Source organism: Bufo gargarizans, chromosome 6, assembly GCF_014858855.1.
Source record: "Bufo gargarizans isolate SCDJY-AF-19 chromosome 6, ASM1485885v1, whole genome shotgun sequence".
In the NCBI taxonomy this organism is placed as follows: Eukaryota; Metazoa; Chordata; class Amphibia; order Anura; family Bufonidae; genus Bufo; species Bufo gargarizans.
This window is the reverse complement of record NC_058085.1, coordinates 255,072,482-255,097,285: the sequence shown is the minus strand read 5'-3', so window position 1 is coordinate 255,097,285 and position 24,804 is coordinate 255,072,482. Positions and strand designations below refer to the sequence as shown.

The 24,804-nt window shown below is 44.0% G+C and overlaps 1 protein-coding gene across 2 annotated transcripts; it reads left to right on the top strand.

Moving 5' to 3' along the window:
• Positions 1–726: 726 nt before the first annotated feature.
• Positions 727–22,897, top strand: SPATA2 (spermatogenesis associated 2). 2 transcript variants are annotated; one of them, XM_044296951.1, is made up of 3 exons: positions 727–801; positions 8,654–9,079; positions 16,933–22,897. In XM_044296951.1, the coding sequence occupies exons 2-3, from the start codon at positions 8,762–8,764 to the stop codon at positions 18,184–18,186; spliced, it is 1,572 nt and encodes a 523-aa protein (XP_044152886.1). In that variant the 5' UTR covers positions 727–801; positions 8,654–8,761; the 3' UTR covers positions 18,187–22,897. The 2 variants fall into 2 exon arrangements, with proteins under 2 accessions (XP_044152886.1, XP_044152884.1); XM_044296949.1 differs by having other exon boundaries at positions 753–878.
• Positions 22,898–24,804: the final 1,907 nt, after the last annotated feature.

The window sequence follows — 24,804 nt, the reverse complement described above, 5'->3', positions numbered from 1 at the left end:
GGTTTCTTCTTGTTATCTCCCCGTCTGTGCTGCTGGTAGGACGTAAGGGAATCAGTAATTTCTAACGATAATTTGTTTTCCCTTAGTCCTAACAGCAGCACACAAATTTCCCACCCTAAGTACGTATGCTTGCTGAAAACACGGTGGCTGGGGGGTAGTTCCCTCCTTTTGACGGAGTGGGAACTTTGTTATTGGTTCTTGGGCTCATTAAAAATTCTGCCGGTCCTACCAGTCCACAGGGGGCAGTTAACCCCGTCTGTGCTGCTGTTAGGACTAAGGGAAAACAAATTATCGTTAGAAATTAACGATTCTTGTCTGTTTTGCGGACAAGAACAGGCATTGCTACAATGGATCCGCAAAAAAACGGATGACTCAGATCCGTGTTTTGCTGACTGCAAAATACATACAGTCGTGTGCATGCGTGAGCCCTAACTCTGATGCTCTCGGCCAGGCTCTTTCCCCCCTTTTTTTTCTGGTATTTTTTTTTTTTGTCTCATAGACAGCCATCCACTTTTTTTGCCCTGCTTAAAAAAACACAAGTGCCATTATTTTTACCAATGTTTTTTTTATTTCATTCCCCATCCTGAATTTCCTATCAGGTAAGTGACAAGCGAAGTGGCTTGCCTCAGGCTCGCCTTCTGGGCCAGTAGCAAAGGCGCAGGCGCAGGCGCACTCAGCCCGCCAGGGAATCGGGGACGCGCCTTCTGACAGGTCCACGCCGACGGGCGCGCACATGGCTGTGTGCGTGCTGACGTCACATGAAGGAGGAAGTGAGTGAAGCATTCTTCTATAATGGCGGAGGTGAGGGAGAAGCTGCAGGCTCATGATGTGACAGGGAGCGCAGTTGCCGGTTTTCGCAACAGGTTTCCCCGGCCTGGGTGCGTATGAGGGGCGGGCAGGCTGTGCTGTTTTGTCCGAGGCGGGTGTTCGGGTTCGAGCCACCCGTAGGCCGATTCCGGGTGTATTATGACTCCTGTCAGGGGGAGGAGAGTGACAGGGAGCCGGGCAGGGGGCTCACCTCTTCCCAGACCCTCCACCTGCCCTGGGGATGACTGTGTCATCTGGTCAGTGTCCCCCGTGTACCTGAGGGAAGAGCCGTGCTACTCCTGACAGGAGGCGGCTGTGTGTACATGGGCGCTCATACCTGGGGATGTATAGGGGTAACTGCACCCTATGGACCCTGCCATGTATGAATGAATGATGGGACTTACTGGTATATATGTAATGCTGTACACTGGATCCTACACAGAGAGCTCTGCTATATGGGTAATTATCACAGAGCTCTGCTATATGGGTAATGATCTGTACTACCTGATCCTGGGAAGTAAGCCATGATTTCTGGATTATAATCCTGCCATACTGTACACTGGATCCTATAGACCTCACGCCATGGTATGTAATGATTTATCCTGCTGTATTGTACGGCTCAGCTGTGCTCAATAGGCAAGTTATGTAATGGTTGTAAAGGTTATTGTACCGCTGTGCTATTAACTCCGCACTGGTATATGGGTTTTGATGTGTGGATTATTTGGCTTGATTTTATATTTTACTCTATAAAACTCAGCACTGGTATATATCTAATGCTATTATTGAATATAGGGATTATTGGTTGTAGTGTATATTGTACCCCAGAGACTCTGCATGGTATATAGCTCATGTGATGTATTGGATATAGGGATTTTTATCCTGCTGTAGGGGTGGTGGGCGATATGGCCTAAAATATATATTGATATAATTTGAAGCATGTGTAATATGATATATATCGCAATATATTTTTTTTGTATATTGGGGGTAAACTTTTTTTTTTTTTTCTTTCACTTTTTATTTAATAACTATTAGCCTCCTTAGTGGCTAGAACCCTTGTCATATTCACCCTAATAGAGATCTATCAGGGTGAATAGGACCTCGCACTCTCCCCTGCTGCCCTGTCCATAGTGCACACAGCAGCAGGGAGCTGACTATGGCAGCCAGGGCTTGAGTAGCGTCCTGGCAGCCATGGCAACCGATCGGAGCCTCGCGATTACACTGATGGGGCTCCAATCAGAAGCAGCCACTGCACCACCAATGGGTGAGAAGGGGAGACTCTGGGGCCACTGCCACCAATGATTTAATCGTGTGGATGGAAGGGGCCGTAATTAATATAATACTCCAAAGACATACTGATGGGGACCTTAGATTGTGAGCCCCATTGGGGACAGTTGGATGCTAATGTCTGTAAAGCGCTGCGGAATATAGTAGCGCTATATAAATAAATAAATAGAAGAGGGGGAGTAGAAGGGAGGGGCTGTGGCCACTGTGCCAACAATAAATATAGTTAATGCCTGCATACAAACGTAGTCTGCCTGTGCTGGCCATATCCCATACCCGGCCTCTATGACTGCGCACTGCAATCCGCCGCAATTAACCCCTCAGAACCTGAGGGTTTAATTGTGAAGGATTGCAGCATGCAGTCATAGAGGCCGTGTATGGGATACGGCTGGCACACGCAAGCTACATTTGTATTCAGGAATTCATTGGTGACGCAGTGGCCACAGCCCCTCCTACTCTGTTCTCATTGGTGGCGCAGTGGCCACAGCCCCTCCCCTCCTACTCTGTTCTCATTGGTGGCGCAGTGGCCACAGCGCCTCCCCTCCTACTCCGTTCTCATTGGTGGTCAGCGGCAGCCGCACACAGTGGGGAGGGAGGGACTCCCTCCTTCTCTACTGTGCTGACTCAGGATCACATGGTGCGCGCTGAGAGCAGTGCATGCCATCTTCTACCGCGATATAGCAATACAAACGAAATCTTTATCGTTGGCCAAATTTAATTGCATATCTGCTATATCGCCCACCCCTATCCTGCTGTATGATATATTGTACCCTATAGACTTGGCATGGTATATAGCTAATGCTATGTATTGTATATTGTACCCTATAGTCTCAGTACTGGTATATAGCTAATGCTATGTATTAGATATAGGGATTATTCTCCTGCTATATTGTACCCAGAGGCTTAGCACTGGTATATAGCTAATGCTATGTGTTGTATATTGTACCCTATAGACTCGACATGGTATATAGCTAATGCTATGTGTTGCATATAGGGATTATTCTCCTGCTATATTGTATATTGTACCCAGAGACTGGTGTATAGATCGTATCATCTGATGGATAAATGAACTATTATACTGCTATGTGTCCGGTATACTCAACTCTGGTGTAAAAGTAACATTATGTGTGTATGGGCTTTACTGCAGTTCTGTACTTTGTACTCTGCATATAGTTATTCTGTCCATAACTGCATAAACCAACATTTCATCCACTAGCTCCACAATTGGATGGAGCCTCCTACAGTTTACCAAGCCAGGTCTTCATGTCAGGCCTGATGCACATGACCGTATGTGTTTTGCAGTCCGCAAACGGTGGATCTGCCAGACACGGACACCGTCCGTGTCTGTCGCCATTTTATTTTTCCCTTCTACAGAAATGTCTTATCTATGTTCGCAAAATGGACTTTTTATTTTTTTTGGTGGTACTGAGTCACAGGCATACACTTTTTTTTTTTTTTTTTTTTTTTTTTTTTTAATGGGTTCTCATCCGATCAGCAAAAAAATGTGGATCCGATGCGAACCCAATATACAGTCGTGTGCATGATGCCTCAGACGGATCCATAGTAATGTATTCTGCTCGTTGTAGACGGACCAATAGAGCTAGTTCTTAGATTTGTCTGTTTTAGTACAGTATTAGCTAAGCTTCCCCTATAGTGGTCAGTGGGTGACACTGACTGCACATAGACAGGTTTCCCTGGATTATACATTAATATCATCCTCAAAAGATGTCATGCACCATGTTAACCCATAAAGTGCCAGTTTATTGTCACAGTGTAAAATTCAATATAGAACTGCTGATGCGTTATGAGCTTCTACAAGACCTTAGTCATAGCATCATTGTCAAATTGCAGACAAAAAAGTATGATCACTTTAACAACCAATAGAAATCAGGATAAGCGGAGGAGCAAAGGTGACAGTGGCTAGAGCAGGGATTTGCTTCCGGATGCAATTCGTTTTTCACTGAAGCCCCATTCACTTCTATGGGGCCAGGGCTGCGTGAAAAACGCAGAATATAGAACATGCTGCGATTTTCACGCAACGCAGAACTGATGCGTGAAAAAAAACGCTCATGTACACATTGAAATGGATAGGGCCAGATTCCATGCGGGTGCTATGTGTTCACGTCACGCATTGCACCCGCGCTGAAAATTTCGCTCGTGTGAAAGGGGCCTTAGTATGGGCAGTATAAAGTTGATGACAGGTTCCCTTCATTTTTCTTCCCTATTTTCTGTGAGCCATAACTTTATTTTTGATTTTTCCGGTCACATAGCTGTATGAGGGCCATTAATTATGGCATAAAATGTTGTGGGAAGTGGTAAAAAAAATTCCAAATAGGGGGGAAAAAAAACGCAATCTCTCCACCGTTTTACGGGTTTTGTTCCCACAGCGTTTTGTCTGGGTCAGTACGATTACAATGATACCCCATATGTATAGGTTCTTTATGTCTAAATAGTGTAAAAAAATAAATAAATAATTAACATATTCTGACCCGCAGGGGCTCATTTTTTGCGGAACAATCTGTACTTTTAATTGATACCATTTTGGAGTATGCATGACTTTTTGATCACATTTTATAAAAAAAATATTGTGTAAGAGAAGCAATGAAAAAATTGTAAATTGGCCATTTTGACACTTTTTTTCCGTTACGCCATTCGCCGTATTGGATTTTTTTTTTTCTTTCTATTTTAATAGTATGGAAATTTTCAGTCCTTTTTATATTTTTTAAATGTTTTTATTTTTTGTGATCATTATGTGCCTCATATATGAGCTATTCATTTTTTTTATTTTGATTTATCAGGAATTTATTAGCTTATTTTTCTCACTTTTGCTCATTTCTTATCCTGGCCTGCCATCTGGTGGCTAAAATAACAATTGCAGTTTGAATACTGCTAGCTTACTCAGTAAAGCTACCAGTATTCAGCGCAACTATCTATGCCCGGATTGGACACACGGGGCATAGGTAGGAAGCGCGAGCTTCCGGGTTTTTGCGCATTTAGATTCCGTGATCTCACTTCATCATGGCATTTAATTACCGTGATCGGCATTATTGCCGGTCATGGTAATTAGCCGCAGGGTTCTGCTGTATGAAACGGCAGAGATCTGCCGGCCATGACGCCTGCTGCATGTGCGAGCAGGCGTCATGTTTACACATCACACCAGCGCCGTACATGAAGCCTAAGGGTTAAAGGTGTTTTCCAGGTATTTACCTACTCTGAGGATAGTTCAACAATTGTAATCAATATCTGATCAGTGGGGGTCTGACACCTGGAACCCCCACTGATCAACTGTGGCACTCCTCGCCGCATTAAAGCAAGGTTTGTTCAATACCGCACAACACATTGGCTAAAAGGGGTTTTTACTGAGTGTCTGATCTGTGGGGATCCAACACCGGGGACCTCTGCCAATCAGCTGTTTGAGAAGGCAGCAGTGCTCGCAGCAGCGCTGCGGCCTTCTCCAGTTTTTCCTAGGCCTGTGACAACACACGGCCTAGGCACAGCTCAACCCCATTAAAGTGAGTGGAGCTGAGCTGCGATACCAAGTACAGCCGCTATACAATGTACAACACTGCGCTTGATAAGCAGAGAGGAGGGCGTGGTGGAAAAATCTGCCAGAAAATATGCAGCATAGCGATTTCCCTGACATGGGGTTTAAAGGGGCAATCTCTGCCCTGTGTGAATAAGATTCAGCTGTGTAAATGATGTGTTGCAGTTTTTCTAAAGCAGAATGTAACCATTTATTTCAGTGGAGGATGTAATCTGGAATAAAATCCCTACCTTTGTGAAAATCTGCACCCGTGTATTTTCTGGCTGATCCTTTTTTTTTTTTTTTTTTTAACAGATGGCCCCTAATAGAACAGCACTATCCTTGTCTGTAATGCGGATAATAATAGGACATATTCTATCTTTTTTCAGAATGGACATACGGAAACAGAATGCACTCGGGAGTAACTTTTTTTTTTTTTTCGTGCAACTTATGCGGAACCATTCATTTCAGTAGGTCCGCAAAAGGAACGGACACGGAAAGAAAATTCATTTGTGTCCATGAGCCCTTAGCCAGTAAATATATTATCTTTTCCGTTAGCCATTAAAAGGTATCAACCACTGAGGAATCTCTATCTCATAAAAGGGTTTAAGGGTACTTTCACACTTGCGTTAAAGTTTTCCGGTATTGAGTTCCGTCCTAGAGGCTCAATACCGGAAAAAAACACTTCAGTTTTATTCTAATGCGTTTCGGATCTTTACTCCAGTTCTCTTTACATGGCCTCTTAATTGGGGCAATTGTCGAAAAAAGAGCATGTCTATTAATGCTAGTTCTTGACGATGGCCCACTGTAAAGATACTGCCAATTGCTGATGCAGTTGTCTAAATCTTAATTTCTGGCCATCAAATCTTTCTGTGTAAACTGGTATCTGCTGCACAGAAACAATGATTCTGTATGGGGACAAATGATCACAGCAGCGATCACTCGTCCCCGTAGAATGGATGATTTCCGAGTGTAAATGCAGTGCTCGCTTCCTGTAACGTGTAAGGCTACTTTCACACTGGCGTTTTGGCTTTCCGTTTGTGAGATCCGTCATGGGCTCTCACAAGCGGTCCAAAATGGATCAGTTTTGCCCTAATGCTTTCTGAATGGAAAAAGATCCGCTCAGAATGCATCAGTTCGCCTCCAATCAGTCTCCATGCCACTCGTTTTGGTGTCCGCCTGACGATGCGGAGGAAAACTGAGTTTTCACGGACACAATATGGCACAATAGAAAAGGGATCCGTCCCCAATTGACTTTCAATGGATTTCATGACTGATCCATCTTGGCTATGTTACAGATCATGCAAACGGATCCGTTCATGACGGATGCACGCGGTTATATTATTGTAACGAAAGCGTTTTTGCAGATCCGCAAAATACGCTAATGTGAAAGTAGCCTAAGGCTAATTACCTGCATTTGGCAGAGAATGGCAGGAATCTGCCGGACAAAAAACACTGCACTCAGTGATTTTTGCCCAGCTGGTATATTTGCCGAATAGCGGCTGGATCTCTGCTGAACCCCATTATAGTCAATGAGGTCCGCCATATCTGGAGAACTATTCTATGCCTGAACAGTCTGCAGGAGTGGCAGCTGCAGGCATGAAACTAGCCTAAGCAATTATCAGGACCAAATGGTACGTTCTTGATATTGCCTGCTGTGTTGGCCTGTGTACATTACTGAAGCTACCACTGATCTTTCGTTCTTTTTCGCAGTCACATGACAGACTCCAGCGGCTCCCTTTGACTATAAAGGGGTGTGCCAGGTTTCCATTATGGTGACATTATCCTAAAAAAAAGTGATGGATACTGTATTGTTTTCTGCAAACAGAGCCTCCTGTATGGCCTATGGTTGCTATTACACCCTTGTAACCCTGTATCTGCATGGTTCCAGTTGGACCACCTGGCCTATCCCAAGGACTGGACAACCCCTTAGTCACCAGGATTCTGGACTACTATCTGCAGTCATTTCTGAGTCATTTATTTTCCTGCTCCAGGGGTGCCACGGCTGATCAGGGTCGTGTGAAGCAGCCCATAGGGCTTATACAACCTCAAAATGTATAGAAGGTGGTTCTGTATGCAATTTCTTTTTAATTTATCATTATGGGGACACTCGTTAGCAATTATGTTGCAGATTCTCGGCCTGTGTAAAGGGCCTTTTACAGTGAAGTCAGGATTATGGCCTCTACTGTGTACAATTGGGGCTGGATGATCCCTTCCAACAGATTAGATTGCCGGTAGAGCCTGCCAATGTTCTTTTGTATTGGTAGCTTGATTCTGCAGTATGTGATCAGCTGCACTAAAAATGGAGAAAAGACAACCTATTGCTCCCCGTTATCAGCTATTCCAGGCTTGTGAGAAGATGGTGGTTGGGAAGGTAAAATACACATTTCTGTTATCAGATGAGAAGAGAAGCAGAGCCCCCCCCCCCCCCCCCTTTAACTATGATGTGCACGGCGTGTGTGAAAGCGGGATTGTTGTCTGGGTTGTAGATTTGTGTATTAGATAACACTATGATGCGACTTCTGACCATGGGGCAGCTGGATGGTTGTAATCTGGGGTGATGCTCGGTTATGTTTTTAATCATATTACTGTATAGGAATGCATATGCTGTAGGGGGCAGCAGTTGGGGATTTTCAGGTGGTTTACACACAGGCATGTGATTCAGGGTTGAGGGGTTTCTAGGTTCTGTGTTTGGCAGCTTTACATGGAGGGATATGGGCTCAGTTTGCCACACTATTCTCTCCAGCAAAAAAAAGACTGAAACAAATGGAAAACAGGTCAAATAAAGTTTAAAGATGGCTGCTTTGGACTCATTGAAATGAATTGGTTAATCACAGTGTACATTTGAATACCTTTCCCTCAATTAAAAGTCTAACAGGGCTAAGTGTAAAATCTCCTATACATTAATGTCGGTCTGAGCTCGGCCTTTACACAGCAGAGTGATGGTGAGAGAGGTTATCATCCCAACAATATAAATGTTATTCCCCATGTTGGGGTTTCCCTTCTGCTTACCGTTTGTTATAATTGTTGCTCCTGCTGCAGGGTCCACACGTTCAGCGGAATGACTGATCGTCTCTTGAATCTCGCTGCCTCAGAAAAGCCATGGATGAGATGAGGTAACTGCAGACCTGCGACCAGAACCACATTTCAATGGATACAAAGTACAAGGAAGATCTCTTCAGAAAATATGTACAGTTCCACGAATCCAAACTGGAAGCCTCAGATAGTAAGCAGCGAGTCGTCAGCGATGAATACCTCCGCACCGCTGCCTCGGCCTTACTCAGCCTGCCGAAAATTGATCCCATTTATAGATTCAGGTTGATCAGGTTCTATGAAGTCTGTGAGAACTCCCTGAAAACCCTGCGAACATCCAATCTGCGCTCACTTCATAATGCAGCAGCTATGCTGGAGACTATCGGCATTAACCTATTCCTTTACCCCTGGAAGAAAGAGTACAAAAATATTAAGGTGAGAACCGTCTTGAGATGCCCACTCAAATTTAACAACCACAAATGGCCCCCATTATGGTGCCCATACATGTAAGACAAAAGTAAGCTGAACCAGCTGCATTTGGCAGAACTGACTGGTAATAACAAAGCAAAATGCAGAACATGAGCTTAAAGCTAGGTGTGCATCTGTGGCCAAATTCCAGTTTTCTGTTCTTGTTTAGGCACAAAATACTGGAATTGACAGATTTGGCATATGCCAGGAAACGCTGGCATCCAACACATCCCATTCTCTATAGTAGTGTCTATCTAGTTTGCTAATGGAAAACATTAAATTCATTAAAACTTGTAATTTTTAAACATTTAAAGGGGTTGTCCGTTTCTTTTTATATTGATGACCTATCCTGAGGATAGGTAATCAATATCAGATCGGGGGGGGGGGGGGGGGCCCAGCCCCAGCCCCCTGCCCCAGGTGGTACGGTTGCCTTCTTGTTCAAGTGAATGGGACAGCTGTGTTGTAATTACACCTGCTCACCGTTGCGATGGCGAGCAGGTAAACGATGAAGAGAAGTCAGCTTTCTCTTCAAACAGCTGATCGTCCGGGAATGCCAGGAGTCGTCGTCACCCCCCCCCCCCCCTTCCCCACCGATCTGATATTGAGGACCTATTCTGAGGATAGGTAGTTAATATAAAAAATAAAAAAATAAGTGAACAACCCTCTTTAAATCTAATCTCTGCTGGTTGTGAGCTGAAGATGGCCCATTTGGCTGTTGTCAGTGAAAGCATTCTCTTTGTGAAGCCTTAGGCCAAAATGGGGTTCCGTGATCCGTTTTTGTTTCCGTGTGTCTTCCTTTATTTTTGGAGGACCACCAGACATAAAGGAAAGTAAAAAAAAAAGTAAGTCAAGTTTGCCATGCAAATGATAGGAAAAAAACGGATGCGGATGACAATCTTGTGTGCCTCCGCGTTTTTTAGCGGTCCCATTGACTTGAATGGGTCCGCAAATCGTTTTCCGTGAAAATAGGACAGGTTATATTTTTTTGACGGACTGGAACAACGGACGCGGATGGCAAACGGTGCATTAGCTGAGTTTTCGAAGGACTCATTGAAAGTCAATGGGTCCGTAGAAAATCACGAAAAACGGCACAACGGACACGGAATAAAACGGTTGTGTGAATGAGGCCTTATTTACAAGTCAGTGATTGTGAGCCAAAACCAGGATTGGAGCCTCCACAGACATGACTGTATGACTATTAGATAAACTGTGATAAACTATAATGCGTAGATATACAGGGTATTCTTGTAAATTGTAAGTCATGTCACCTAGTAGGACAAAAAAAGGATAAAGTTTACAGTAACACCCTAGTTATGCCGCTCAGTGGAGGAACTGGTTTTTCCTGTTAACCCCTAAAATAGTAAGCAAGTCCTCATGCAGCTACATAAACAGAAAAATAATAGTAATGGGCAGAAATGAAACAGCCGCCCAGCATTTTATTTCCTACCCCTCTTTGGCTGAAAAAAAAAACGCCTAAAAAAAGACTTATTTTTTTTTTTTTTTTTATTGTTCTGGAAAAATTTAGTTTAATCCTCTGCTGGCAAAAATACATTCCACATATTTAAACAGTTTTTGAGATTAACAAAAAGCTAAGCACTGAGGATAGCAGGGGATGCAGGCGATCTACAGGTTTTCCCATCTCTCCACTGACAGATGATGTTGGGAAAGATCAGGCATGTTGGATTTCGGCACTCCTGATTATTGGTTCTTACTTTAGATCGCTGCTGGAAGTGTTTGCCAGCAGCTTATTCCTGTCTCCTAAGTGACTACACATAGATGCTTGGCCAGGGGAGTCTATATACTATCACTATCACTGCATGTATAATACTGTTGTGGGAGGCCTGACAATCCAATCTATTAGCCCTCCTGTGCAACTCCCCTTTCTGCGGCTAGCCAAGATATTTCTGTCTACAGAGCTGTATGAGGGCTTTTTTTTGGTGGGACGAACTGTAGTTTTTATTGTTACCGTTTTTGGGGTACGTACAACTTTTTGATCACTGTTATTCTGATCTTTTTTGGGGGCAATGGAAGGGCAAGGTGACCCAAAAATTTAAAATCGGGTGTTTTTTTATTGATTTCAGTTACGGAGTAAAAATATTTATATTTTTATAGTCTAGACACTTTTGGACACAGCGATACAATTTATTTAATGCATGTGTGCCAGAATAAGCACTAGTACGTGGAAGAATAGCAGGGCAGAGAGGGGAGGCTGCCATGTACTGCATGCTATAGTACAGAAGGCTGACAGAGGAAGGAGTGGGCAGAGGATAAGATGGCTGCCTCACAGCTGCCATGTAGCCACCCCAGCCTCTGCCCACTCCTTCCTCTGCCAGCCTCCTGTACTATAGCATGGCTGGAATGGCTGCAGCCTGCCTTGCACACTCACAACTTTGCCTGTCCCTGGCCCCACTACCTCTCCTCTCCCAGCTGCCCTGCCTTCATGCCTGGAACCTGCAGATCAGGGAGGGCATTCTCTGCTATGAGGCAGGGGCCCGGGGCACATACCTGCATAATTTTAAAGCTGCTGCTGCCGCCATGCCTCCCTGATCTGTCCTTCTGGTCTGTTTCCCGGGCAGGCACTTATCACTAACTGCACGTCATCCTCCCTCAGGATACGCATAGTGTGCAGTCGGCTTAGGCTACTTTCACATCTGCGTTGGGTGCGGATCCGTCTGGTATCTACACAGACGGATCCGCACCTATAAATGCAAACGATTGTATCCGTTTTCAATTGCACCATATTGTGTCAGTGAAAACAGATCCGTCCCCATTGACTTACATTGTAAGTTAGGAAGGATCCGTTTGGCTCTGCATCGTCAGGCGTACATCAAAACTTCAGCGACAGCGTTTTGGTGTCCGCCTCCAGAGCGGAATGGAGGCTGAACGGAGGCAAACTGATGCATTCTGAACGGATCCTCATCCATTCAGAATGCATTGGGGCTAAACTGATCCGTTTTGGGCCGATTGTGAGAGCCCTGAACGGATCTCACAGGCGGACCCTGAAACGCCAGTGTAAAAGTGGCCTTATAATGTGTAGTGTATTATTTAAACAGCCTGCTGAGTGGGGCGGACTGGCCCTTCCATTCATGAATTAAAATGGGTGAGCCCCCAATGTGACCTGGCCTGACCCAATTATAGTAGACAGTACTGCTCCCAGGCCCTGAGGCTAAATGTACATGATCAGAATTGCGTGTGGATTTTCTGCGTGGAAAGTCCGCAACGTCGGTCATGCGCATTGTATTTTATGAGCATTTAAAATTCTCATGCACACGATAGTTTTTTTTGTTTTGTTTTTGGTGCAGATTTTAAAATCTGCAGCATGTCAATCTAATATATAAAGTTGAGTGTATGTATGTCCACTAAAGGAATCCGCACCGTCGCATTTATCATGAAACTTGGCACAGGTACATCAAGTTTCCGGAAAGATTTTAGACTGGGTCTCGGCTCTCTAGCATGTACCATTCCTGAGATATTCTCCCCCCCCCCCCCCCCCCCCCATTAAGGGGGCGGGGTGTTGTGGAAATCACGGTTAAGGAGATGGGGTACTGTGGAGGTCATTAATAGGGAGGCAGCGGCTGTGGAGGTCGCTGTGAATGAAAGGTGCGAGTGCTGTGGACGTCTCTGTTAAAGGGGTAGGGAACGGTGGAGGTCAAAGTTAAGGGGACAGTCCACTATGGAGTTCACTGTTAAGGGGGCGGGGTGTTGTGGAAATCGCTGTTAAGGAGACTGGGTACTGTGGAGGTCACTGTTAAAGGGGCGGCTGCTGTGGAGGTCAGTACTAAAGGGGCGAGTGCTGTAGAGTTCACTGTCAAGGGGGTTGGGTGCTGTGGAACTCACTGTTAAAGGGGCAGGCTGCTGTAAATGTCTGATTTTAAGGAGGCGGGGCACTCTGGGGGAAGGCAGTGTTAAAGGGTGGGGGGCGGAGTACTGTAGATGTCACTGTTAGGGTCCATTCACACGTCTAAGTGTTTTGCGGATCCGCAAAACACGGACACTGGCAATGTGCATTTCGCAATTTGCGGACCGCACATCACTGGTACTATAATAGAAAATGCCTTATCTTGTCCGCAATTGCAATGTTCTATTTATTTTTTTGGCAGAAACTGAAACACTGAGAGGTTTTCCAAGAAACTGATGCGGAAGTGTGGATCCGCAAACGCGGACGGCATATTCCGGCCCTATTGAAAATGAATGGGTCTGCACCCCTTCCGCAAAATTGCGGAACTGATGCGGACCTTTTTTGTGGACGTGTGAATGGACCCTTATAGGGGATATCTTTTAACGACACACACAAACCTTAAATGAAATCGAGGAAATATACCCGTGCAAAGCTGGATCCTTCTGCTAGTTTATTTTATTTTTCCTTTCCTTTATTTTCTCCATTCACTTGAATCGGGACAGTAAAGTCCACACGCGGAAAATCCGCACCAATTGATGTGGATTGACTGCATGGATTTCCCTGCGAATGGCCGATTTCAGTACGGATTGTCCGCACATAAATCCTGTAGCAGCCACTTCCCTGGTAGCAACACAGCTGTCATTATCTGAGCTGGAAGCAATGGCTGACAGCTATTAAAGGTATATGGCCTTTATGGGTTGTCTCCTATTCTCGGAGACGTTTGAACTACTCATCAGCTGATAGATAGAATGTGGACTGTTGTACTGAGCACTTCAAAGTAAAAGTTCACCCCGGACAGGGTTTTACAGTTGCTTTTAGAATAAATCTCCATAAAAGTCACTTTGTAAACAGATTCCTTATCTTATACTGACTGAAAGTTACAACCTGTATTATACTCCAGAGCTGCTATTAGAATTCTGCTGGTCATTATTGGAAACTGTCAGCAGGCATACCACTGCTATGAAATAGGATGCTTGGTGTAAAGATGACATTTTGCACAACTTTCCCAAAGATCATCAGATCATTCTTGAATTGCTTGGAGAGGTCCGCTCTGAGACCGGCAGAGTGCAGCTCTGGAGTATAATAAGAGGCTGTAACTCAGGATAAGTAATGCACACATACACTCCAAAGATGAACTCCCTATTCTGCTGGTGGACTCAAATACAGGCAGTAGCTCAAAATCCCTCTAAGTGGTCAGTTTACAAAGCATAAAGGGGAGATTTATTCTTTCTGGCCTTGTGTGCACCGGTCAAAATTTTTCCTGTTCAGACGTAACTCTTGGTTGAGACCTGAGCGTTCTGAAAGGAGCGCTCTGTATGCGCGATTGTACGGGCGTTTACAATCGCGCATGCAGAGACAAGCGAACACACATTGTCGCGCGTTCCGAAAGTCTATGTACGGGAACGCACGACAAAACTCCTCAAAGAAGCTATCCTCTTGGATAGATCATCAGCATCTGATCGGCGGGGGTCCGACACCCCGCCGATCAGCTGTTTGAGAAGCCAGCTGCGCTCCAGCTGCGCCGCGGCCTTCTCACTGTTTACCGCTGGCCCAGTGACATCATGACTAGTATCAACTAGCGTGGGCGGGGCTAAGCTCCATTCAAATGAACAGAGCTTAGCGCCGCCCACGCTAATTGATACTAGTCATGACGTCACTGGGCCAGCGGTAAACAGTGAGAAGTCTGCGCCGCTGCCTTCTCAAACAGCTGATCGGCGGGGGTCCCGGGTGTCAGACACCCGCCGATCAGATGCTGATGATCTATCCAGAGGGTAGATCATCAATTTAAACAAATTGCAGAACCCCTTTAAGGGGGAACGCATGTTAATTGTGGTGCACTTCAGGTTTGCCATGTGCCAGAAATGATATTTGCTTCAGCCAGCTTTCTGCAACTTCCAGTTTTGCCCTTGCCATTTTTCCCAAAAATTTGCGGTATGTGGGAAGGAGGAGGCGGTCATCGGCGGAATCTCTGCTGCTCGACTCGTTAAAAGAACAACTGTCGCAGTGATCAGTCCTGATAAATCAGGCTTATTGCCTGACAGGGTGATCATGGTGACTAAAATGAGCCCTTTTTCTCTTCAAGTGAGATTGACAGGGCCAGGCATCCTCACTCTTCCCATGCCTGGCCCTGATATCTTGCGCATGTACCGGCGGCAGTATCCCATATGCATGTGCAGTTAAAGGGGCACTTCAGTAAGTGGTATTTATCATGTAGAGAAAGTTATTACAAGCCACTTACTAATATACTGTTATTATCCATATTGCCTCCTTTGCTGGCTGGATTCATTTTTCCATCACCTTATACACTGCTAGTTTCCATGGTTACAGACCACCCTGCAATCCATCAGTGGTGGTCGTGCCTCTCTGGTGGCGGGGACCATGGGAGCGCACATAGGGTAGTGCTTTTTCCTATAGGGTGCAAGCATGACAATCACTGATAGACTGCAGGGTGGCTGTAACCATGGAAACGAGCAGTGTATAATGTGATGGAAAAATGAATCCAGCCAGCAAAGGAGGCAATAATGGATAATAACAATACATTAGTAAGTGGCTTGTAATAACTTTCTCTACATGATAAATGCCACTTACAGAAGTGAGACAACCCCTTTAAGATCAGATAGCAGGAATAGCAGCGTGAGCTCTTCACAGCAACAGTACATGTGAGATTTCAGGGCTAGGCATCGAAGCAGTGAGGATGTGTGGTCCTGTCAATCGCACTGGGAGGGGTAGTGGCAACAGGGAGAGGCAGAGGTGAAGTGTGCTCCTGGGGGCCAGGCCAGACCCTTGCTGTTCCAAGCACCTCATTTGCATATAATTATTAAAAATGAGAATTCCTGTTCATTGGTGATACTGATTGCAAAGAGAAAGGGCTCATTTTAGGCACTATGATCAACCATATCGGACAGTATGACTGGTTTAATAGGATTGATCATGGTGACAGATGTTTTTAAATGAGTCCGTCCGTGGAGATCCTGCCCACAAACCGCTTCCTCCTACACATGTGCTGCCCACTTATTGGCAAAGTGGCAAGGGCATTTGAAAAGGCTAAAAGCTCCCAAGAAAACCTTTGTACAGCCATAGTAAGTCTCCCCCACAGTTCTTGGTGAGGAATTGAAGAAATGTTGCTGCATAATCTATATATTTTATAGATTTAAAGAGCTATTCTCATCTTGTAAAGTGATGGCATATATCCTAGTGATGTGCTATTACTTTATAATCAGTGGGGATCTGGGCTCTGTAAACGAATGCTGCACAGCCACATGACTCTGCAAAGAACTGTAGTCCACTAACTATGGACCTCTCAATCTCGGGATCTGTTATGGTCCCAGAGGTAGGACTTCCACCAATCATTGCAGCCAGTCCCAAGTATAACAAAGTGCCGTAAACTCCATGTAGCTTATGTCTATGTAGGGTGTTTGGACCTCTGTATCAGAAACACAGATATGACTGCAATGAAGATATAATTCAGTCAGATTTTTGGATTTAAAAATAACATAAATGATAAACAAGTGACATTGGCTTAAAGGGAACCCGTCACCTGGATTTTGGGTATAGAGCTGAGGACATGGGCTGCTAGCACATCCGCAATATCCAGTCCCCATAGCTGTGTGTGCTTTTATTGTCAAAAAATGATTTTATAACGTTAGTAGCCTCATTTACATATCTATAAAAATCGTTGTTTTTTTTACACAATAAAAGCACACACAGCTATGGGGACTGGATATTGCGGATGTGCTAGTGGCCAAATAGCAATCCATGTCCTCCACTCTATACACAAAATCCCAGTGACGGGTTCCCTTTTAAGCTTATAATTGAGTTTTTGCTGGTTTTGCTCAGTGCCTTGCCAGACATTGATGAGGCTGTGTGTTTGTGCTGCTCTGTTGTTCTGTCGGTCCCTAACATTTTCTTGTTTCCTCACCAGACATACACTGGGCCTTTTGTATATTATGTGAGAGCTGCTTTAATTGATGACGACATCCGGCACATATTGAACCATATGGGTTATGTACAAGAACAAGGGACAGTTTACAGACTGAAAGACCATGTGGACACCACGCAAGTCAAAAGAGTCTCCTTTGAACTTTTTCTAGCCCGAGTTGAATGTGAACTTCTACTGGAAATCTACCTGCAGGTAAAGGATAAAGGCTACTTGGAAGTGGACGTGGTAAATGAGCGTAAGAGCAGCAATGAGGACGTCAGGGGCTGCACGGACGAAATGAAGAGACGAGTGGAGTGCAAAGAATCCTTAAACGTATCCATGGCTAGGATGGTTCTGCAGAAATCTGCCAGTGAGAGGGCGCCATCCAAGGATTATTTTAAGCAGAAGGTAACAAAACCATCCAAGTCCGTTGACACCTACGAAAGCTACTGGGACAGCAAGAACAAGCCCCCGCTTACCGCCTCCCTGAGCCTGCGAAAGGAGCCTATCCTGGTAGATGCCGAAGACGATCTCAAAGATGAAATTATACGTCCCCCACACTCCCTTCTGAACATGGCCAGCTCTCTGCACGGCTGCTCTGATGAATTTTTAAACCTTTCCTCCAATCCTAATGGGCTATTACGAGCCAGCGCTACATACGGCTACTTCCCCAACGAAGACGACGTAGACTTGTATACGGACATGGATTCTAGACTACTAAATGTGAAGAGGCAGGAGCTAGCCAAGCCTGACTCTTGGCTGTTGGAAAACAAGATGAACCCATCTTTTCACAAGCGTTCTCATGTAGCCAAAGAGACCGTATTCATGAAGTGCCAAAACTGCGGCGTATCCTCTGGTGGCCCAATATGCCAAAAGTGTGACAGTATACTTATCTACAGACCCGACGGCCCTTTGCTAAAGCAGAACAACCTGTCGATCAAAACTACTGTACAGAATGACGGCTACTCCTCCTCCGGCTCAGCACTGCGGGAGAAGTCTTCGTATGGGACATCATCCCAGGAACGCGCGTCTCAGCAGAACGCCAAAATGAAGCCTTCCACCACGCTGCGCTGTGGCTTTTGCAACAGAGCTGGAGCTTCCAACACCTGCACAGTTTGTTCCAAAGTCTCGTGCGATGCTTGCGTTGTTGCCTACTCCCATGAGTATTGTTGCCGAAAAAGCGATCATCACCGGTTTGCACCAAACAATCAGCTAAACTATAAATCCTCTCAACTGTCCCACCTGGTGTACAGATAAATGCGCAAATTATTTTTTAAAAAAACCCATTTTTTTTCTTCATCTTTTCTTCGTTATTATTTTTTATTATTATTTTCCCTTCCTTTGAAAAAAGGGCTAAAGGAAAGGACCTCTGAACTGGAATATCCCACTGACTGCTAGAACAAGAACCACATGGTAGGGTTCAGGGAGGAGATCCGAATCAGTGTTTTGTGGTTACTTACACACCTTGCTGCTATACCGTGGTGCAATAAATCCTTAGGCTTGCTATTTAAATTAAAATCCTTTCAAAGCAGAAGCTAAAATCTGTTTAGAAAGATTGATATTTCTGTATATAAAAAGCCATTGTGTGGTTTGGATTCTTAGAAGAGAAGCGCTTCCCCAGTGTTGCTCCCCTCCTTTCCTGGTTCAGAAGTTAATTTTTATAGCAAGTGAGCACTTTCAAGGATTTGTTAGGTAAGCATGTCACAGGAAACAATTCTAAGAGGCAGAACGTTTTTTTATTTTATATTGTTTTTTTCTAGTTGCAGATGTATATTTGAAATTCGTGCAGATCATCTCCATCAGCAATGCAATTTTTTATTTTATTTTTTGTTTCCCAGGATTTTATTAGAATAAAAAAAAAAGAATCTCTTGATCCAGTTATTTAACTTGGTGGTTAATGTCTGGTTTGCATGCAGTGATCCTGCCAAATGGTATTTAAGGTTCAGTGTCTTGCTGTTGTTCCCTTTTATTATGATCTATGGCAGTCTTACTGTGTATACTGTAGGTTAGTGGGAAATATAAATATATATATCTCCTGTAAATGCGGGAATTTTTTTTTATCGCAGTTAAAGTTGGTATGTATAACTTTTCAGATTTCTCTATAAAAAGTAAAATTGATGTCCTCTTCCATGGTTTGCTCCACAGAGAAATTTATCAGCGTATTGAAAATCCTAAATAAAATTGGATTGAGGTGAATTTGCAGATGCTTTATTATTATTTTTTTATCCCCCCCCCCCCCGGATCCGGATCTTTGTCTTTCTGGTCTAGAGTTTGAAATTGCCTAGTGGGATTTATGGACTTGGTCTGACTTTGCATCTTCCTTTGTAACTGAAGTGATGAATTTCTGACTGTTTCATAGACATTGGGAGGAATTAAGACTGGCGACTTGTATGCCAGTCTTAATAAGAAGAGTACTGGAGTAAGATGCACCAGTTTTTATTGGGGGGGTGCTATGCATTTGGCACATCTTCTGGTAGTCTGTACACTAGAAAATCTAATCTGTGTCAGCTATGAGTTAGATTTGAGCTGTTGTTTACTCCAGTTTCTGGTGTAAATTGCAGTAAATCTGAGAGGCCTTGGGAGGTCACACCATTCCTACTAAGCCTCGAAGGGCTGAAAATTGAAAAGTTGCTTGTGCAAAAATGAGACCTTTTGTATGACTGAAAAACCAGCTTACCTCCTTGATAAATTCCCCCAGTTCCATGCTAAAGTTCTGTCTGCTTGCATCTACCACTAGGAGGAGTTTGGTGTAATAAGACCTCGGCTTCAGAGAATCTGTTAAATGGCCGACAAAATAATGCAGTGTACTGCACTATTTTCTACGGCAAAATGACAGACAACATAATGTCTATTTCACAAACCCTATAATTGTCAGTGTGGTTTGTCAGGTGCCATTTTTGTCCATTTGACACTGCTGATATTTTTTTTTCTTTTGCTGTTCCTATAACTGAGCATAAAAACGAAAATTACAGCAAAGATGTAATTGTGGCCTGAGCAGGAAACTCCCCCTAGTGGTGGCTACAGAAAGATGTAATTCTATGGCTGTGCAGAGATTTTGAGATCTGTATTGGAGAAACTGGGCCCTGAACGCTATAAAGACAGTTTGAGATTAACAACACATAATATTAAATCTAAAAATCAATCTGATAAGTGCAGAATCTCTTTAAAGCTTAAAGGGGTTGTCTCATCTCAGACAATGGGGCCATACCGCTAGGATATGCCCCCATTGTCTTATAGGTGTGGGTCCCACCGCTGGGATCCGCACCCATATCGGGAACGGAGCCCCGCAAAATGGTGGCTGAAGGACTCCAGTTCTGCCACCACCAAGCGATCCCCTCATATAAGTGAATGGGAGTGCACCGTGCATGACCGTCCACCGCTCCCATTCACTTCTATGGGCCCCAACAGAAATGGCTCAGCTATTTTTGGCGGCCCCATAGAGAATGAATGGAAGGCGGCTGCACATGCACAGTGCGCCCTCCAACACTTTCAGGGCTCTGTTGATATAGGTGCCGGTCTATTTATATAAAAAAAAAATTGTTGCATTGTATGTTGGAAACTCCTCATAATTTCCTTTTGAAGTCTGGATTCCCCACTGATTGCCAAACTGATAGTACAAGAGTCCTAACATCACATTTACAGATCATTGTGATCTTTGTGGGCCCCAGTTCACAATCCCCCATGGGTATTCTCTTCTGTCAGAAGATGCATTTCAGTGGAGTTCCCTTTTAAACGCCTGTCCAATCTTCAAACATTTGGCATAGGTTATATAGTGCTAAACTATATTGTCTCCGCTGGGGGGGGGGCGGCGTCAGAGTCCAAACCTTGCCAAGCGTGAATAATAATCATGTTTTGATTCTTTGCACATTTTTCTGAGGCTACAATTTTGCACTCATACAAGTATGATCCTCTTAATATTTCGGTCTTCAGTTTGGTTGATTTTACCAGATAAAGACTCCTATTGGTAATCATGGTGGAGTTATGTTGGGAGTCAGGCTGTAATTCTCTCCCCCTCCTGTAGGTGTCAGCATCACAGTTCAAGTATATGCTGTGTTTCATATATATAACACATTATCTAATAAACAACAAAAAAGAATAAAAATGCCATGCAGCTTTTTTGTATGTAAATAATTTACGAATATTTCTTGTAGGAAATATATACTGTATATATGACATATTATAAACTGTATCATGTTTATGGTTTCTGTCAGCAGGGGGCACCACGTATTATTGGAGGAGAGAACTGAGTCAAGGAACTGCTGCAATAATCGCTGCACTTGACAGCATCCATGTCTACTGTGCAGCTCTATACGGAGAGGTTATTAGTATTTTGTTATCGTGCAGAGTTCAAACAAAACAAAGACTCATAATTTAGATTTTTAATTAGTCTGAGGAGTCGCTTGGATCTTCTGAAAGTCCTGCTAGTTCTGTGCTGCTTCTTCATTGTCTGGCACCATATCTACTACTTGCATGAGGAGCAGCTCTGGACTAGCAGCAGTGTTCAGGGACCCTGCAGGCTTGGTGAACCTCAAGCCTTAGTAAAGGTGCAAATAGTCCCCCAACCCTGAGGTGAGCGCAGAGTCTATTGCCTGGCAGGATTTGGTGTTAATCCAAATGTAAATATCTTCATTTTTATATAGATTTTTAAAAGGACAGAAGTTAAAAAAAATATATATATTACATTATATATAATAATGTACCTGGGTTTGGATGCTGGGGAGAAAGCACATAGTTTACCTTGGTTGACGAAGAGTTAAAAATGCTCAATGGTTGTATACTGAATGTTTTGCGTCTGTTTTTCAGTTCCTTGCCATTTCAAGATCTCTGCTTTATGCCAGTGAGTAAAAATATAAGTTTTGATCTAGTTCTGCTATCACAGGTGGACTATTGGTAAAATGTCTGTGTAGGCTCGGCAATCCTGACAGCTAACGAGTCCATCTTGTGGCTACCAGGCTGAAAGTGCACATCAGAGGTGATCCAACATAAATGCCGGCTGTCAGCCGGACAAAAACTGCTGCATGCAGCGATTTGTCCGGCTGAAACCTCGCATTTATGCCAGAAAGTGGCCGAACCTTCATTAAAGTCAATGTGGATCCAAGGGTGATCTCGGCAGGCTGTTCTCTGCCAGCCTGCTGGAAAGGTTCACCTGCAATGTGAACTGGGCCTAACCTACACTGATATATTGATTCAGACCCATCGGCCATATGAGCAGGACCAGGTTAGGATGGGTTTTCAGCTAAAGGATGCAAGCAGCGATCTTGAATGATTACTTAATACACAGTCTTGTTAGAAAGTTGCAGAACTTTTTATTATGCATTGATTGAGCTTTATTAACGGGAAACGGGACAACTCCCAATATTCTGTTACAATGGATGTGGTCCACCAGTGACTGGCTGCCTCATACCTTGCATCTGTCGTCCTCTGTTACTTGCACTTCAGCGCTGACCACTTGCAGTGACATTTGGCTTTCGTTTGCAGTTGCGGCATTACAGAGCGTGCACAATGACTATAAACCAGCAGTGGGTGACCTCCCTGTTCCCTCCACCAGTGTAAATTTATTATGTGAATACCAAATGATGGCTCTTAATAGATGTACATATGTAATCTGTGTATATAAGGAATATGTAATTTTAGGAAGGCCTGGACATTTATAACCTGTACAGCACCGATCACATGTGATGTTACTTCTAGCAGCCGATTGCCGGTCCTTTATAGACAATGCCAGCGTCCTCCACCTCGGAAAATCCAGCACTACATAGCGGAGCCTGCAATGCCACGTATCCTCTCCAGTGATCACAGCTAGGGCAGCGTGCGAGTCCTGTGCGTATCTAGTGCCATACAAATGATTAGTCGTATGAACTGTGTTGAATTGAGAGTTATATCGATGCTATTTTTGTGAATATTCGTTGTATGGATTTGCTGTGATGGCCGTCAAGATTTAAAATTATAAAATCCTTTAAGATCTGGTTGTTTTGGGTTTTATTTCAGTGTCAAATGCAATAAATGCAAACTTATGATGTAATGTGTTTATTATTAAGTCAGAGAATGTGAAATTCACCATCTGTGGCTTAAATATTTGGAAGCCATCAGTAAGTAGGCTGGCTACTGCTTACAGATCTTAAAGAGGACCTTTCATCAGTTTTGACATAGGCTAATTATGGTATTACCTTGTAGGGTGGCCCCCACTGATGCCATGGGTGTGTATATTTTTTTTTTTTTTTTTAAATCCCCCTTAAACTCGCAACAGGGAGGAGATGCAGTTTTCTGCTCTGGGCGTCTCCTAACTGGCTGTGAGCGTGATCCAGTCGGAGCGGACCGCTCACAGCCAGGGAGAAGGAGCGAGATTTAAATGAATTGAATTCAAGTGAACTGAATCTTTATAGAAAAATCTGCTCCGCTCCTCCTGCTCTATAACATGCTGCCTGCAGATTGCCCTGCGTTTTCATGGTTATAGGTCCTCTTTAATGAGTGGATGGAACTATCTAAAACAAAGACGTTTTTCGGTGTGTGTGAACTTCCACCAGATTACTTTTTAACCTCTTTTAGTCTCCCCCCCCCCCCCCCCCCCCTTCTCGGTCTCTTCTATTTTTGAAAATGTGTCACACTTGAATCGTTAATATCATGAAGCTACTTTTAATATTAGACAAAGATTACCCAAGTGAACACAAGATGCTGTTTTTAAAAGATTATTTATTCAATGCTGTTCATCTCTACCTGGTCTTGTGTATAAGGGCTTGTTCACACGACCGTGGTTTGGTTTGCATCCGAGCCACATTTTTTGCAGCTCGGGTGCAGACCTATTCACTTCAATGATGCCGCAAAAGATGCAGACAGCAAAAATTATGAGTCATGTTCTATTCTTGTCCGTTATGCACACATCTTTTGCGCAGCCCCATATTGCAGCCTGCAGTGGGCAATATGCAGGCATCGGGTGTGTGCTCACTGCATTACTAATGTGGACCCTTTCACATGTTCTATTTATTTTTTTTGAAGGATCATGCACCCATTGAAGTTGAATGAGTCTGGATCTGTCTGTGGAGCTGTGATCAGATGGAACTGACTATCATAAAACACTGGGCCTGATTTATGATGCACAGGCTGCATATGCTGGCGTATGAAAACCCTGTGCGCTCTTGTTGGTTATGCCTAATTTATGACTAGGCACACACCTTGTAATAAATTCTGCGTAGCAATTGGCAGTCCATCCGCTCCATGAGCACTGCAGCCTCTTCCTAGGTCATGTTATATCACATGGCCTAGTTGCGGCTCAGCCCTATAGAAGTGAATGAGGCTGAGATGTGATACCAAGCACAACCACTATACTATGTACAGCACTGCACTCGGAAAGCTGCTAGGAGCTGATCAGCAGGGGTGCCAGGACCTGGCCCCCACTGATCTAATTGATGACCTATCCTTAGGGATAGGTCATCATTATCACTTACAAGATAACCCCTTTAGGGTACTTTCACATTTGCGGCAGAGGAACTGCCTGCCGGATTCGTCAAAACGTATGACAACTGATGGTATTTGTAAGATGGATCAGGATCCTGATCATCTTACAAATGCATTGAAATGTTGAATCCGTCTTTCTGGTGTCATCTGGAAAAACTGATCTGGCATTATATTTTTTTTTTTTTACCGGAAGGACGGATCCAGCACTAATACATTCCTATGGAAAAAATAATGCAGGATCCGGCAAGTTTTACAGATTTTGGGCCAGAGATAAAACTGTATCATGCTGCGGTATTATCTCCGTCCTGATCAGTCAAAAAGATTGAACGTAAGACATCCTGATGCATCCTGAATGGATTGCTCTGTATTAAGAATTCATGGGGATAAAACTGATCAGTTCTTTTCTGGTATAGAGCCCCTAGG